Source organism: Cnephaeus nilssonii (genome assembly GCF_951640355.1).
Source record: "Cnephaeus nilssonii genome assembly, chromosome: 5".
Classification (NCBI taxonomy): Eukaryota; Metazoa; Chordata; class Mammalia; order Chiroptera; family Vespertilionidae; genus Cnephaeus; species Cnephaeus nilssonii.
In genome coordinates, this window is record NC_137076.1 from 20,024,321 (window position 1) to 20,041,208 (window position 16,888).

Below are 16,888 nucleotides of genomic sequence, written 5' to 3' on the forward strand. Positions count from 1 at the left end.
TTTTTTCAAATCCATGAGTTTTAAGGTGGTATGTTATGCAAAAAAAAAAAAAAAAAAAGCCAAAAAAAAAAGCTACTATTCAATCTTTATCATTACCATCTTGAATTTAGAGGGCTTCGGTGAGCAGACTGGATACTAAAGCCTTTCTGAGCACTAGTGCCAGGAACATGATTCCATGACATCATTTTGACCACCATTAAAAAGGGGTCGTTATCTCGAGTGTACAAATGAGGAAACTGAGGCTTAGAGAGGAAATGCAATGGCCCCCTAGCCATCCAATACAGCAGGGACTCCAGACCATATAAGCCTGAGGCCACTCCTCCTTTTCCAAGGCTCCAGCTGGGTCCCTGGGGTTAAGGAACTCACGTGCATGATGTCTGCGCTCTTGTTGAAGATCTTCATGTAGGGCTTCAAGATTTCAAAGTGGAAGGCGGGGGTCAGCAGGCGGCGGTGGTGGCTCCACTTGTCACCAGCACTCAGCAGAAGCCCATCCCCTAGCAGAGGCAGCCACACGGAGTGGGCAAGGTAGGACCTTCTCCTGGTCCCCCAAGGGTGTCCCCAACCTGCTCCACCCTCAGTTACTCACCCAGCCAGGGCTTCATGAAGCTATAGAAGACCATGTCCTTGGGGGCAACGGCAGCTGACATGAATGAGGACCATCAGGAGCAATGGGGGGGAGGCAGAGGGACTTTGAGTAAAGGGAGGAGGCTAAGAACCAGGGGTCTGCATTCCCCCTCCAAACCCATCATGGCAGAAATGGGACAAGGGCAGAGGAAATGGTGAGGAGTGGGGAGCTACGGGAGGACCAGACCAGGCTGCAACACAGAGCAGAGCAAAGGCAGAGCCCAAAGACATAGTCCTACATGCTTAGACTCACCCCAACATGGCACAATATGCTTCAACACACCTTAACATGGATCCTACATGATCCAACATGTTCTACACACCTGAGCACAGTCCAGCACTCTACAAAATGCCTTTACACGGACCTAGGACACCCTGTCTGCCCCAGCACTCTCTGACACCTCAGGACATCTGACATGGCTCAAACATGTTTTAACATATCCTGACATGACTCCAACATGGATGGCATGCCCTGACATAATACAGCATGCTTTGACACAGATCCAAAGACAATCTGACATGACCTCAGTATGTCCCACAAACAGACATTAATGGGACCACATTAAGCCCCAGTTAGGACTTAAATGTGGTCCCATTAATGTCTCAGACATGACTCAGGTATGACCCAGACTTTCTCAGTATTCTCCTCTACCTTATATGCAGCATTAAGTGCTTAAGTCAGGGGATCCTCTGTCTTAAAGGGACTAGAGGACGCTGCCCCTCCCAGATACTGAGCTCCACTCACCATGAAGAACTGCCACTACTCCCTCTAGACCAGCCCCCCAGTGCCAACCAGACACAGGTCACCAACCTGGGGTCTGGTGGATCTTCCCCCACAATAGTCTGGCCATTGATCTTCCCGTCCCAAATCACCTTCTAGCTTAGGGTTCCTCCCATCAGAGGCAGCTAGGGCAGCTGAAAACATACAGGGCTCAGAGGAAAGCTTCAGCATGCTCTGTGGTCTTGAGAAGTCACTAATGCCTCTCTGAGCCTGATTCCTCCCAGGAAATGCCCACCTATCAAGGTTGCTGGTGGATGGACATCTGGTACCTGCCTGTCCAGTGTCCATCCCCTTCTCCTGGAACCAGGACCCCATTCCTCTTCCACTCTCAATCCAAGTAATTAGGAGGGTGGCCATGCCAACCCATCCTCTACTCCAGAGCTAAGCATATGACTCTGAGCCTTAGCAATCAAGTCACAGTGATTAGATGAGGGATTGATCCCTGGTACCCAAACCAAGCCAATTTAAAGAATCCTGCAATCTTTCCTGGGAATAAGCTCACTTTTCCAGGGCAGTTGAGCTCCGGCACAGAAGAACACAGAACTATGAGATGAAGACAGATTTCCAATGGCATTGTTTGAAGACCTGGATCCAGCCATACCTGAAGATAACTCTCGCTGAGCTTTCCAGTCAATAGCTCCCCTTTCTCTACTCAGACCTACAATGTTGAGTTTCTGCCACTCAAAACTGAGACTGTCAACTAGTGAGAGTCAGGGACCTTCCCAGAGTCACCCAACTGGTTAGTGTCACAGTCATGGACTCTGTCAACATTGCCCATTCTCCTGCTCAACCTGGCCTGTCCAGGGGTGGGAAGGGCTGGGAACAGAGGCAAGGGAGAGGCTAGGATTGGGGTCTCCTGGGAGAGATACCTGGGGCCTGGAGCAGGGGGGCCACAAACTTAGGGTGAACGAGCCGCAGGATGGGGTAGAAAGGCCCCATCCACCAGAGGTGGACGTCACGGAAGTAGTGGCCCAGTTCCTCAATCAGCCGCAAGCCCTCCTCATTGCTCTTCGCCTGGGAATGGATGGGGATGAGGCAAGGCCTGACAGGGGGCCTCAGATGCAACAACTGCCCACTGTACCCCCTACTCACCATACCCTACTCACTCCTTAACTCCTTCTGCCTGGATTATTGGTCTGCACCTGTCTCCACCTCACTAAGTCAGCTTCTCTTTGTTGGTCTCAGGTCTTTTTGTGTGCTTGTCTATCTACATGCCTCTCCCTGTTCCCTCATTCTCTTTATCTCTCTGTTTCTTTAGGAGATAAATAAGTAGATATATATATGAGATAAATAGAAGATAGATGATAGATAGATAGATAGATAGATAGATAGATGATAGATAGATAGATAATAGATAGATAGATAGATAGATAGATAGATAGATAGATAGATAATAGATAGATAGATAGATAGATAGATAATAGATAGATAGATAGATAGATAGATAGATAGATAGACAGATAGATAGATAGATGATAGATAGATAGATAATAGATAGATAGATAGATAGATAGATAGATAGATAGATAGATAGATAGATAGAAAGGAATAGCCCACTCAAAAGCCTGGAGGTGAGAGAGACAGCACCTGGCTCTGAGCAGCAAGAAGGAGTTCCGTGCAGCTAGAGTGAAATGGATGAGAAGCAAAGAAAAGGTGAAACAGCCCTAACTAGTTTGGCTCAGTGGATAGTGCATTGGCCTGTGGACTGAAGGGTCCCAGGTTTGATTCCACTCAAGGGTATGTACCTTGGTTGCGGACACATCCCCAGTGTGGGGTGTGCAGGAGGCAACTGATGGATGTTTCTCTCTCATCGATGTTTCTAACTCTCTATTCCTCTCCCTTCCTCTCTGTAAAAAAATCAATAATATATATATATATATATATATATATATATATATATATATATATATTTTAAAGGTGGAACAGAGAGCAGATCAAGCAGGGCATCAAGAGTGGGTAGAGGCAGGGGATTGATTCTGAGGGCACTGGCGGGGGTGGGGGGGACATGCAGGATATGGAGATGAGGAGAAACAGATGGGGAATTGGAGGGTGGATCACCTCCTGGTGAGGTGACCACTCCAGTCCCTCCGAATGGAATGCCCCATCAGAGCTGACCAAGTCCCCGGGGCTCCAGGCAGGTGACATAAGCTGTTTTCACTGTGGACCTGTTCCCTGCTCTCCAAGGACTTGATGAGGCACTGGATAAGATCGCTCCAGAGAGGAAGCGTGACTCCACTCACCAGCTGAGGGACTGGACGAGGGAAGAGTGCCCAAGGCCATCCTCCCCATCCAAGCCCTTGGAGGGGGAGTCAGAACTGCGGAAACTTTATAACATTCCCACTGCCTCCAGGGCTCCCTAAGATCATTCTAAGACCCAGAATCTCACCCAACCGTCATGAGGAGCTTGGGACCTTCTGTTCTGAGATGAGCTTAGGACATCCTGTTCTGTGATAAGCTGGGGGGAAGTGGGGGAGGAGAGGAGTTGGTCGCACATCCCTTCAGCCTTGGATAACCAAAGGTGACTGCAAGTTCATCCAGGCCTAGAACATGGCCTCCACCAGGACATCATCAAATATTTATCGAGTGCCCACTGTATATCAGTTCCTGGCATGGGCACTACAGATCTTATGTCTACCCCCAGTGACACTATCTAATGGGGGAGATGAATAAGAAACAAATAATTGGACCATTAACTGTTTACGTGTGAGCAAGGCCAAGTCAGAAGTCAAGGTCTGGGGGTCAAGGACGGTTTCTAGAAGGAAGTTACATTTGAGCTGAAAATGGGAGGAATCAACCAAGCAACCACAAGAAAAGAAGTGCTTCCAGTCAAAAGAGCAGCAGGAGCAAAGGCCCTGGGGTAGGAATGGCTAGGCTCATTGAGGAGCTAAAGCAGGAGCTCTGAGTGTCCGCGGAGTGTGGGTGGGGCTGGCGAGGGCAGGCAACATTTATTCTTTATCTTCAGAGTGATAGGAAGTCATCAGTTTTTAGCCAAGAAGAGGCATGATCTAAACTCAATTTCTGAAAAGTCTCTTCAAGGTTAAAGAGAGAGAGGATGATAGTAAACAAAAGCCAAATGAGGAGATCAGAGAGGGAGCAGGGTGAGGCTTCCAGAGAAGGATGATGGTGGAAGGAGCCAGGGGTGGCAGGAGGATTCAGAGAGGGGACAGACTGAGGAAAGACTGTGGAGGCACCACAGCCAGGTGTGATGAAGGACCAGGTGTGTAGGTGAGAGGAGAGAGGGGCCAGGCGACCCTAAAGTATGGGATGTGGATAACTGAACGATGAACTACACCTTCGGGTGGGGATTAGGATTGGGGATGGAGCCGTGATTTCAGATTCCAACGTGGTGACATGAGGTCTTTATGAGACATCCCCACCATATGAGGAGGGGAGGAAGGGGCTGGGCATAGAGCCTCTGACTCAAGAGAAATGTGAACTTGGAACTCACTTATGCAGGGAACTGATGGTCTACTCGAGATGTGAAGCCCTTGGGAAGGAGGTGGCCTTGGGAGAGAGAGGAGGGATTAGGACTCTGGGTGAATCCCCACATGGAAAGGTAGGATGAAGGAGGAGCCGGGACTGGAGATAGAGGAGTCGTGTGGAGGTGAGGACTAGGGCAGGGACTTGTCCTAGAACCAAGAGAAAGGGGAGTTTGCAAGATGACAGAGCAGTCAGCGAGGTCAGAGTTGCTTGGAGGTGAATGAGACGGGATTTGGGGGCCTGGAGTTCACATTCATCTCAGAGGAGCCTGGTAAGCGTGGACCAGACTAGAGCAGGTGAGGATCGAGTGGGGAAATGGAGGAAAGGAAGCAAGACAAGTCTTTGTCCAGGAGGAGACAGAAGAGCACGCAGACGGGAGGTTCTGTGCACTGGAGGTGAGTGGGAGCTTAGTGGACACCCTTTTGTCCAGTTTCATGGCCTCCTCTAGCATCATGGTGGAGAAAGATTGGAGGATGTGGGAATGAGCTCAAGCAGGCAGAGGTTGTCCAAAGAGTCAGGATGGGACCTTCAATTGGCAAGAGACTGCAGCCCATGTGCAAAGGATGGAACCAAAGCTAAACGTACCCAAGGAAGTGGGGTCTGAAGGAAGTGTTGGGCTGGGACGTGGAAGGGACATCCTGGTGGCCTCAAAGATGGAGAAGAAGAAAGAAGCTGGAAGGAAGAGGGGGTTCTGGTCAGAGGATGCAACACTCAGATCAGTGGCTTTGGAGGTAGTGCCTTTACCGGTGATGACAGAGTCCAAAGTGTGATTGTGGCAATAGGGGGTGGATGCAGCCTGGACAAAGGGCCTCTGGGGAAAAGGCTAGGAATGGGGAAGGGGGCCAGGAGCCCCATCCCAGGAAGCTGGCCATAAGGGCAAAGGCCAGAGGGATTCCATCTGAAGGTGACGTGGTCAACTTTGATCTAAGTTGGGCAATGGGGCCCATTGATAAACCTGGGGAATGGGAGCCAAGGTAAGCCAAGTGCCTGAGGAAAGGGAGGAGGAGAGACTGCCCACACCTCTTCTCATGCCCAGCTGTGCCCTGGGGGGAGGGGGGAGAGGGGAAAGGGAGGAGATGGCAGAGGTCATAGTTAATTCCTTTGGGGAAGCAGAGGTCAAGAGAGGAGCAGACACTGGCCTGAGGCCAACAGAGATGAGCCAGGCAGCGAGCGGGACCTTGAGGAGGTCCCAGGGCCAGCAGTGGAGACTGTGGGACACCAGGAGGCCTGGCTCTGTGCAGTCCACCCTGAGAGCCCCTCAGAGGAGCACTGATGGGGACAGACAAGCAGAAGGGGGCGTGGGGTGAGGAAGGGTAAGAAAGGGAAAGCTTTGGGGACATGGAGTGCACCGAGGAGAGGAATGAGCCTGGTGGGGAATGAGGAAAGAGGGCTCCCTCACTTCTCTGCTGTCCTAGACCCCAGCCCAACCTCTGAGCCCCATTCCCAACCCTTCGGGGAGTCCATCTGAAACGGTAGAATAAAACGTTCCCCAAAATTGCTCCATCGAGCCGAAACCGGTTTGGCTCAGTGGATAGAGCGTCGGCCTGCGGACTCAAGGGTCCCAGGTTCGATTCCGGTCAAGGGCATGTGCTTTGGTTGCGGGCACGTCCCCAGTAGGGGGTGTGCAGGAGGCAGCTGATCGATGTTTCTCTCTCATCGATGTTTCTAACTCTCTATCCCTCTCTCTTCCTCTCTAAAAAATCAATAAATATATTCGACTTCCAGTTTCAAAAAAAAAAATTGCTCCATCGAGTCAAGCCCTACCAGAATCTCGGCAGTTATCACTAGGTAATTATAAAAAATGGTCCGGGAACTATCCTGACTTCTTTTAAGTTTGTTTTTCAGATCTAAAGCCAAGCTACCAACCATAGGGACAAACTCAATCCCTGGTTGGAAAGTCCCTTCCTACATCCCATAATAAGTGCTGCACAATCCCAGAATGCTTCGCTTCACTGACATATACCTGGATATCAGTGTTTCAGAAAAGGAAAAGCCTGCTAACCTACTCCCTGCTTGGTTGACCCAGAAATTTCTGTGTGTCCTCAAGCCCTAAAGCCCCTAAGCCCCACATTTGGGGTGCAGAACCTGGGACCTTATCTCTGTGTTCTCTTCCTCCCCCAATAAATCTGCCTTTGCTTTTACGAGTGTCCCTGGTCTAAATTCTTTTATATCTTATACCAAGAGCCCAAACTCATAGGTTATACATCTACCCTGATACCCCAGACTTGTCCTAATGCCCACACTCACCATGCCCAGGTGACCCCAAAACCAGTTCCGCTTTGGGGGCTGCGGGAAACAGCGGAGGCGAAGAGAGTTGTCATAGATGGTGTAGGTCCAGGCCAGGAAGCGGGCCAGGAGCCAGGAGGCTCCCAGCAGCAGCAGGAGCAGCCACGGGGAGGCTGCCAGGGGCCCCAGTCCCAGCCAGGACAGGCTCAGCTGCAGCATCCTGCAGGGCAGGCAGTGGGTGAGCTCCTGAGGCCCAGGACGGGGAGGAAATGGGGAGCTCAGAGGCAGAGACCCGCTCACAGAGGGAGAGGGCCCAGGGTGTAAGGGTTAGGGGCAGATGACAGGGCATGGGGGCTCAGGAGGGAAGGGAGACCCAAGGAAATTCAGAGGGAGAAGGTCGGGGAGAGGGAGAGATAGAGACAGAGAAGGAGAGAGACAGGGGGGAGGGAGACAGAGAAAAGGGGAAGGGAGAAAGAGAAAGAGAAAGACTAATGAAGAAACGCCCAACAAGAATTAGCCTGTGGCAGGTTGCCAGGGGCGGCTCCAGTTACAAGGAAACCAGCTTGCTCCCAGGAGCCCAGGAGCCGCAATTGCAGTGACCAGCGCCCCTCCCCGCCCCAGGCCAAGGGCTCTCAGGCCCGTCAGCCTCAGCCTAGTACCTTCTGCTGGAGCACTTAGTCCTACTCGATCTCCTCACCCTCCTCCTGGGAGGACTTTGTCCATGGCCGACCTCTGAACTCTGGGAGGCTGGGCTTGGCTGAGTCAGCCAATGCCTGTGTGCCTAGCTGTTTCCTCCCTGATGGCAGTCACCCAAAACTTAAAGCCAGAGCCAGCTGGGTCCAGAGAGAAGCCAGCTCAATGTCACAGGGTGTGAATGCTGGAACCTCAGGACTCAGCACCTCCAGTGAGTGGGGTGAGGGGCAGGTTTGGGTGTAGAGTCTACACTGTAGACAAAGGTGACTCTCAGCCCCCCACGTTTACTTCCTCTTCTACCCTTCCAAGTCTAGGGTTCAGCAGGTAAAACCTGAACTTGATTGTTTCGTTGCCAGGTGAGTCTCCTCCTAAACATCTCCCTGGCTCCTCCAGGGCACACAGTCCTACCTCCAAGCAGCCCAGGGCCTGAGCCGGCACCTGCCTGCTGGGAAGAGGAACAAAGAAACCGCCTGGCTGGGGACTCGCCCATCAGATTCAGGGTAGAAGGGCCCTTTGGGAAGAGGGCACCTGGAGGCAAGTGGGGGAGGTCTGTGGGGCCATGAGAAGAGGGTCCAGGCGGGAGAGGGCAGAACTGGGAGACCCTCAGTGACTACTGTCTCACTCTGGCTCTGACTGCAAGCTGTGCTGGCCCCTTTGGGGTTTAGCCTTCCCGTGGGGTGAGAGCCGGAGAGGGGTCACAGCCTGTGAAGGGGTCTCAGCCCCTAGGAAGTTTCCCCATGGCCAGGCTCCAAAATGAGGGTGAATTTGAAGGATGCAGCTGAGTGAACAGATTGGGACAGACTTTCCTCCTGCAACTGACAGGATGTTGGGGAAACATCCAAACACACACACACCACCTCATTCCTTCCAGTCCTACATGATCCAGCTCCGGATGCCTGTTCCTGGAGCCCGCAGCAGGTGAGGCACACTGCCCTAGATTCTCCTCCTCCTCCGCTGGGAGGAGCCACCTGCTGACAGGCCCATCTGGAGAAGAGTGAAGGGCAGGGCCAGGGTGGATGAGAGGCAGCAGGGCTGGCCGGACAGGTCTGGGGAGCAGCAGGAGAAAAAGAAGAATCAAAGGTCCTGAGAGGTGTGGTAACTTGTACCAGCCACACAGCAAAGTCATTCGGCTTGATGGCTCAGGAGAAAGTGAATCCTGGCACACAGTCGGTTTTATTAACTACTAGAGACCTGGTGCATGAAATTGGTGCATGGGGGGCGGGAGGGCAGAGGGGCCTGTCCCTCAGCCCAGCCTGCACCCTCTCCAATCTGGGACCTCTCTCACAATCCAGGACTGCTGGCTCACAACCGCTTGCCTGCCTGCCTGCCTGCCTGATTGCCCCTAATAGCTTCTGCCTGCCAGCCTGATCAATGCCTAACTGCTCCCCTGCCAACGTGATTGCCCCTAACTGCCCTTCCCTGCTGGCCTGGTCACCCCTAACTATCCTCCCCTGCAGGCCTGGTCCCCCCCAACTGCCCTCCCTTGCAGGCCTGGTCCCCCCAACTGCCCTCCCCTGCAGGCCTGGTTCCCCCCAACTACCCTCCCCTGCAGGCCTGGTCACCCACAACTGCCCTCCCCTGCAGGCCTGGTTACCCCCAACTGCCCTCCCCTGCAGGCCTGATCGCCCCCAACTGCCCTCCCTTGCAGGCCTGGTCTCCCCCAACTGCCCTCCCCTGCACCCTGGTCCCCCCCCCAACTACCCTCCCCTGCAGGCCTGATCACCCACAACTGCCCTCTCTTGCTAGCCTGATCGCCCACAACTGCCCTCCCCTGCTGGCCATCTTGTGGCGGCCATTTTTACCACATGGGGGCAGCCATCTTGTGTGTTGGAGTGATGGTCAATTTGCATATTGCCTCTTTATTATATAGGATGTAGGGAAGAATAGGACTTAGCAGCCATGCACTCTAAGAACTCAGAATGCGGTCCTCAGCCCAGCAGCCTGGATATCACATGCAGCATCTTGGAAATGCAGCATCTCAGACCCACCAAGGTGATGACTGCAAACTTTTTGCCATTGTCCCCAGGAAAAGGAGTTTATTTGCCTTCTCCTTGAACCGGGACCGGCCTGGGTTGCTTAACCAATAGTATGTGATGCCGGTGGTGTCATGCCAGTGATGGCCTTGAAGACGACTGGCAGCTGACACCATATTTGCTCACAGGACACATTTCATGCTATATATAGAGATGACTGATAGATGAGGTAGATAAGTAACAGATGATAGCGATGGATAATAGATGGGTGATGGGTACATAATGAATAGATAGGTACATAGATGATTAATAGACATCTGTGCTAGTAGTTCTGTTTCTCTGGAGAACCCTGGCTGATACAGAGGTCAATCTACTTCCTCTCTCCTGGAACCTGAGCTGTCCTCACTGACTTCAGGGACTTGGAGTCTAGATTATGAGAAGACTTGAAGCTTCCCTCCAGGCCCCTTGGAATACACCCTTGCGAGTGTCCCCCCACATCCCGCATGGTTCAGGGTTCGGGATCTGGAGGAGGCCACACACAAATGAGAGAGACTAGACAAGAAAGTATAAATTTGGGAATATTGGGGGCCAGGCGGGAGCCCAACTCAAGGGGAAGGATTTTGCTTTGCTCCGGCCTTGGGGTCCCTTTTATTCAGGTTTTGGGATACACCCATAGCCCTTAGGCAGACAATTCCAATAATAGCCCATCAGTAAGGATTTACATAAAACTAAAAGGTGAAAGTTGCTTTAGCTACCATTGTCTCAACTAAACAGTGGGTGGTTGGCTCTGACCTTTCAGAGCCTTCAAGGTTAACCAGCCCTCCGGGTTCCTTGTCCACACCTCTCTGCTAGTGAGGACAATGGGCGGCTTCCAACACACCCTGCTGTACACAGCTGCCATGTTACGGGGAAGCCCAAGCAGCCCCACAGAGAGGCCCTGCGTTAGCAGGAACTGAGGACCCCAGCCAACAGCCAGCACCAAATTGCCAGCCATGTGAGCGAGTTATTTTGGAGGAGCATCTTCTGGCTTCAGGCAAGCTGCTCCAACTGACGCCATATAGAGTAGAGAAAGCCATTCCGGCTGGAGCCCTGCCAAATTGTAAATTGGTGAGCAAAGTAAAGTTTGTCAACCGAAGCGACTAAACGTCTTGGCAGTTCGTTATGCAATAATAGCTAACTGGAACAGATGATATTTCCCAACATGTTTGGAGTCCTCAAAAAAATGGTTATGTGATCTTGCTCCCTGGCATATGTCGTCAGTTTGGCTCAAATAAACTCTTATTAAAAAATTCCCTTTTAAAAAAGTGGTTATGTGTGCCTAAATGTTTGTATAGATACTGGAAAATGTTCATATATGCAATTTGTAAAAACTGAAGGGAAAAAAATCAACCCAAACTGCTGGGTTGGGACTGGAGAGTAGAAACGGAAGAATTTCCCTTTAAAATTTTTACACTTGCAACTTAAAAAAAAAAAGAAAAGTTTTTTATTGATTTCAGAGAGAGGAAGGGAGAAGGAGAGAAAGAAATATCAATAATGAGAGACATCCATCAGCTGCCTCCTGCACACACTCTATTGGGGATGGAGCCTGAAATTTAGGCATGTGCTCTGACCGGGAATCGAACTGTGACCTCCTGGTTCATGTGTAGGTCGACACTCAACCACTGAGCCACACTAGCTGGGCTACACTTGCAACTTTTTTTTTTTTTTACATCAAGGTCATACAATATTTGGAGAGAGGAGATAAATAAATAAAATGCTTATAACAACCCTCCCTTGATTCATGGTCAGCACCAAGCATGTGTTTGCCATTATTTCTCTTATTTCATGACAAATTGAAGACATGGAAACCAGCTATAAATGAATCTTAGGTCCCTCTGGTACAAACAACATGGATATTACTAGTTGTGAATGGCCCCCATTCCCTCAACCCTTATCAAGGAGGGGGGCTTCCAAGAGGGGTGCAAGCACTGAGATTGGGGCCAGATGGCCCAGAATCAAAGCCCAGCTTTGCCACTCTCCAGCTGTGTGACTTTGGCAAATGACTTGCCCTCTCTGATCCTCACATTCCTCTTCAGTAAAAAGAATATAATAACAGCCTGTGGGGACTGGGGATTGGGCATAAGCACAGGTCTATGTGCGTCCCTTAGTTTGGGTTCCCCGAAAGTAGACTGTGACACAAGAATTCAAGTGCAAATCCTTTATTCTGCGGCAAAAATTCAACTGCAAGTTGTTTCTTTGGGAGATGATCCCCGGAGAGGCCAGTAAGGCAGTGGGGGACGTGAGGTAGGGAAGGGAGGGCAGCAGGGAAAAGGTGCTTTAAAAAGGAAGTTCCCACTGTTGGAACCTGGGGCTCAGTCCCCCTCAGGACCTCTGGGAGAGAGCAGAGAACATGCACCCAACTGTCATTAGTCAGGGCTGCTCCCCAGCACATTATTTCTCCAGAACGTCCTGTCCTGCTTGCTGCAGGGCAGGGAGGGGCTCTAGACAGCCCGATATGGACAGTTATAGTCATTCAATGAGTGGGGTTCTCCCCTCCTCTCTTCCCAACACCTCCCCCCCCCGCCCCCGCCCAATCCCTACACACACACACACACACACACACACACACACACACACACACCTTAGAGCCTGTGTCTCCAAACCAGCCAGCAGAGGGAGCCTCTGACACACTCAGGAGAGGAATGAGCCTTATGTGATGGCACCAGGTTTATCTAAAGACTCACACCCAGGTGGAGGTGAGTCCTAGGCCCCACGGACCTCATGCCTCCCCTCCTCCCTCATTCATCCACCAAGACCCTTAGTGAAAAGTCAACGTGCATGACAAGTAGGATGAACCTATAAAACCCACAGGAGAACCGAGGTGCAGAGGGGCAGTCACGTGCCAGGGCCTCCGCTGGTAAGGAGCAGAGCCTGGGTTTGAACCCATATAAGTCGCATCACAAGGTCAAGTTATTTCTGCTGGCACATGACGGGGGTGCTCCGAGGCGTGGGTGGTGGGAGTGGGTTGAGGGAGGCTGGTGCAATGTTTGGGGAATAATGAGCGCTTGGAGACCCTCCCTCGGGATGGGGATGTGAGAGAGGCAGAGGGTGGCTCCTGCAGGGCCTGGGACTGCCTGTTTTCCACTCAGTCTACCTCGGAAAGGGCATTCCGGCCGACGATCCCAGCACACACCACCAGGGGGCGCTCCAGGATCGACAGCCCAGCTTTGACTCATCTCCAGGTCCCCCACCCCGCGCCATCTCTGCTGATGCCCCTTCTAGGCAAAGAGAGTCTAGGGACCCTGAGCAGGATAAGGAGGCCCAAGGAATGGGGTAGAAAGGACTCAGGGCCCCCTCTGAGGTCCCAAGGATATCTTTGTTGGACCTTAGGTAAGTCATTTCACCCTGGGGAACTCAATATCCATCTCAGGATAACAGTGCCTGTGAGAATTAAAGGAGAATATTAAATGGGAAGGACACCCAAGAAGTACTCAGTCAATTTAAATATCATTATTGTTATATTAACTTCGGAGACACCCCCCACCCCCGGGCTTGATCCTTAAGCCCCTCCTTCGTGAACACACACACACACACACACACACACACACACACACCCTAGTATCTCACAGTCTTCGGGCTTTAAACACCATCTGAGTTCTGAGGTTTCCCAAATGTCCATCCTAGCCCAGCACTCTCTCCCAAATTTGAGACCCATCTGTTCAAGTGCCAGCTTGACGGTCCAGCTGCTCCTGGTCCAAACCGACATGCTAATCTCACCCCCAAAAAACAACTTACTTCATTCAGCATTCCCCATCTCAGCTGATGGCACTCCAATCTTTCCAGGCGCTCAAACCTGGAAACCTGGGGACCTGCCCTTCTCGTGAACCCCACAATCCCTCCATTGGCAAAGCTGCCAGGACTACCTTCATAAAACAATCATTCCTCATCAGAGTCCAATTGCCCCTCTTCACCTGTACAGCCCCCACTGTGGTTGAAGCTGCAGTCATCTCTCGCCTGGACGTATGTAGTCACCCCCTCCTCATCTTCTGGTTCTATCCTGGCCTGCTGTCGTCTCTATTCAACAGAGCAGCCAAAGACTGTATGACAAGTCTTACCCCTCCTCTGCCCAGAACCCTCTATGGCTCCCTATTTTTCTCACAATAAAATCAGTGACTTGAAGGCCCTGTGTAAATTTACTTATTTATTTGCTTTTTAATCATTTGTGATCTGCTCCCCTTTCTAGAAAGTCAGTTATACGAGAGCTCAAACACTGGTCACAGTAGATATTCAATTTGATGAATTCATTTGACTATTGTAGACACTTTCCTTGCCCTACCTTCTATATCACCATATCAGGGACTATTCCATCACCTGGTTCCCCCAGCCAAAGACTTGAGAATCACCCTAACCTTCTCCTCCGCATATACCCACCCTTCCTGTCCCACCTGGACCACAGCCCCCCTTTCCCCTGGATTTTCAGCCCCCTATACTCCCTTTCAAGCCACCTCCCTGCCAGCCCAGGTTTGATCACGATGTGTCCTGTTCCTACTCACACTCCCCCTGTAGCTCCCTACTGCCCTCAGCATAAGGGCTGAACTGTGACATGGCCCACCGTTCCTACACGGTTGGCCCCTACCCACCCTTCCTCCTTTCTACCCCACTCCCCAGGTCCAGCCACGCTGGCCCCTTGTGAGTTCCCCGAGCACACCATGCTCTCCCTCATCTCCAGACATTTGCAGATGCTATTCCTCTGCCTGGAATGCTCTTCTCTCCCTTGTCACCAAATTCCACTCCCACTTCAGCATCAGAGACGCTCTCCCTGAGCCACCCCCACCCAATGTTATGCTCACCTAGCACCAAGGTCTCCCCCTTGGAGCACTTGTCACAAGTTTAAGTAAATATTTATATGTAGAATTATTTGCTCAACATTTGTCAACCCTGTCCTCGTGAGGGCAGGAATCAGGCCAGCTGTGCTCCCGGCCCAGTGCTAGCAGACACTTAATTAATAATGCAGTCTGTTGATGAAATAAATGAATACACAAACTGTCCCAAAAAGTCTCAGTTTATGTCCAAGGACAAATGATTTTCCAGCCTCCTAGCTCACAGCTTCCCTCAGCTGTGTCCCAACTGTCCAAGGTTTCCTCGCTGGGCTCTGGATGTCAGGGTCTGGTCAGGCTGGAGGGTGGATGATGGTGGATATCTGTATCCCTTGTTTTTATTCTACAAAAATCAAAACCCTTAGCAAAGGGCCTTTGAGTAAGGGAGGAAGGAAGGGGCTTGGAAGGAGGGGTTGAGTTTACAAAACAAGAAAAGCAAACAGCAGGGCCACAGGAGGCAGCCTGATGCCTGAGAAGTTCGCCCATCTGAGCTAGGGGCCTCAGGAAGGCAATATCCAGGTTCAAGGCTCTGACCTCGGGCTCCAGCTCCCAAGTCCTCCATTTAGAAGCCCGTCGGATCCGCGTGGGGCAGGGCTTGAATCCAGGATGCTTTAGACGTCTGGTCTTAGACGGCTCTGTGGGAGAGGCCTGAAGACCTGAAGCCGCAGGATGCTGGGGGCGGGGTCTGTGCCCAAGGGGTGTGGCCTAGCCTGGTCCTCAAATCAGAGGGCAGCACTCGAGGGGTGGGTCCTGGAACTCAAGGGGCGTGGCCTTGCCTTGAGGGGCGTGGCCTGCACCTACCCGCTGCTCAGTGGAGGACCTTGATCCCCCCTGAGCGGAGCCTGGACTTCGAGGGGCGTGGCCTATGTCCACAGGACTTAGGGGCGTGGTCTGTCCCCTCGAGGGCGGGGCTTCGGCCTCTAGGCGGGGCTTAGGCCCCGGGCTCCGCAGGGGCGCACCGGCGCTCAGGCTGAGGTCCGCGGAGGTAGGGGCTCTACGTTGAGCCAGATGCCATTCTCCGTGCGCAAGATGAGCTCCGGCTTCCGCCGAACTTTGCGCGTTCGGTCCACGCTCAGGCGGAAGCGCAGCAGAGTCAGCGCCACGGCCACGCGCATCTCGGCCATTGCGAAGCTCTGTCCGATGCAGTTCCTGGAGGAAGAATGGATGTGAGCCCATGGGGTCCCTGGAACTGGGTAAATGATCACTCCTCCGAGCCTCAGTTTCCTCATTTGTAAAACAGAACAATGCATCGTAGAGCCTTTGGGAGCCTATGAGCCCAGAACTCAGGGCCTGGCACACAGTAGTTGCACTTAATACTGAGGGTTGCTATCACAGATCTGATGTGGGGGCTTAGAGGTGCATTGAGGACAGGAAGAGTATGCCAGGTTGGCAGGTAGCACACCTGGGTGGGATGCGGTCTCTGTCCCAGACAGGCACATCCCTGACTTTCCACTGGCCTGGTGTCCCTCCTACACTTGGCTTGGACTTGGGGAAATAGAGGTTACCTGGGTCCTGCCGAGAAGGGCACGAAGGCCAGGGGCGAGCGCTGCTGTGGCTTGTCCGGGTCGAAGCGATAGGGATTGTACACCTAAGCGGAAGCAGCCTGGGTGAGTCTGGGAACTTGCCCACCGGTAGCAGCTGGGCCCCCTCCCTCAGCCTCTGGGGAGCAGCCCAGCTGGACAAAGCCTCCTTTTGCTATTCAGGCACGCCAGGCATTCCCACCCCAGGGCCTTTGCACTTGCTGTTAACTCTGCCCGAAACACACTTGTCCATGCTCTTCATACTTTTCAGGTCTCAGCTCAAACATCTCTTCCTCCACAGATCTCTCTTCACCATGTGAGCTAAAGTACTCCCCTGCCCCCCCCCCCCACTCCATTTTTTATTTCCTGTGTACATTTACCAATACCCCAAATCATCTTATTTTTGCTCTTTTTTCTTTACACTTCACTGTGAATTCCGTCCTCAGTACCCAGCATAGGGTCTGGCACACAGTAGGAGCTCGATAAATATTTTTGGACTTCATGAATTCACAGTGAGTGGGGGATCGCTGGGGGGGGGGGGCGCTCAAGTCCTGCATCCAGCCCTAATTTCTGGTTCCCTGGGAAGCAGGGCAGGGGAGGCCCCACTGCCCCAGGCCTGCCCCTTCCGAAGAGGAACCTGGGGGGAGGAGGAGCTCACCTTGGAGTCAGGCCACACTGTGGGGTTGTGGTGGGTTCCATAGATGCTGACCAGGCAGATGATTCCTGTCGGGAGGG

At 52.2% G+C, this 16,888-nt stretch overlaps 2 protein-coding genes across 4 annotated transcripts in view; both read right to left on the reverse strand.

Moving 5' to 3' along the window:
* The window catches only part of LOC307099276 (cytochrome P450 4F2-like), a 49,202-nt gene extending 41,364 nt beyond the window's left edge, over positions 1 to 7,838 (reverse strand). The window contains exons 1-5 of one of the 2 annotated variants that reach the window (XM_079770620.1): positions 7,771 to 7,838; positions 7,133 to 7,331; positions 2,275 to 2,419; positions 587 to 640; positions 367 to 494 (exon numbers count right to left, since the gene is read on the reverse strand). In XM_079770620.1, coding sequence (XP_079626746.1) covers positions 367 to 494; positions 587 to 640; positions 2,275 to 2,419; positions 7,133 to 7,330 — 525 coding nt within the window. In that variant the 5' untranslated portion in view covers position 7,331; positions 7,771 to 7,838. Of the gene's footprint in view, positions 1 to 366; positions 495 to 586; positions 641 to 2,274; positions 2,420 to 7,132; positions 7,747 to 7,770 lie in introns of those variants that run through there. The other variant, XM_079770622.1, reaches the window with a different exon arrangement.
* Positions 7,839 to 14,952: 7,114 nt separating this feature from the next.
* CYP4F22 (cytochrome P450 family 4 subfamily F member 22) overlaps positions 14,953 to 16,888 on the reverse strand; it is a 28,341-nt gene continuing 26,405 nt past the window's right edge. For both annotated transcript variants that reach the window (XM_079770623.1, XM_079770624.1), the window contains exons 11-13: positions 16,812 to 16,876; positions 16,139 to 16,221; positions 14,953 to 15,782 (exon numbers count right to left, since the gene is read on the reverse strand). In XM_079770623.1, coding sequence (XP_079626749.1) covers positions 15,599 to 15,782; positions 16,139 to 16,221; positions 16,812 to 16,876 — 332 coding nt within the window. In that variant the 3' untranslated portion in view covers positions 14,953 to 15,598. The remainder of the gene's footprint in view (positions 15,783 to 16,138; positions 16,222 to 16,811; positions 16,877 to 16,888) is intronic.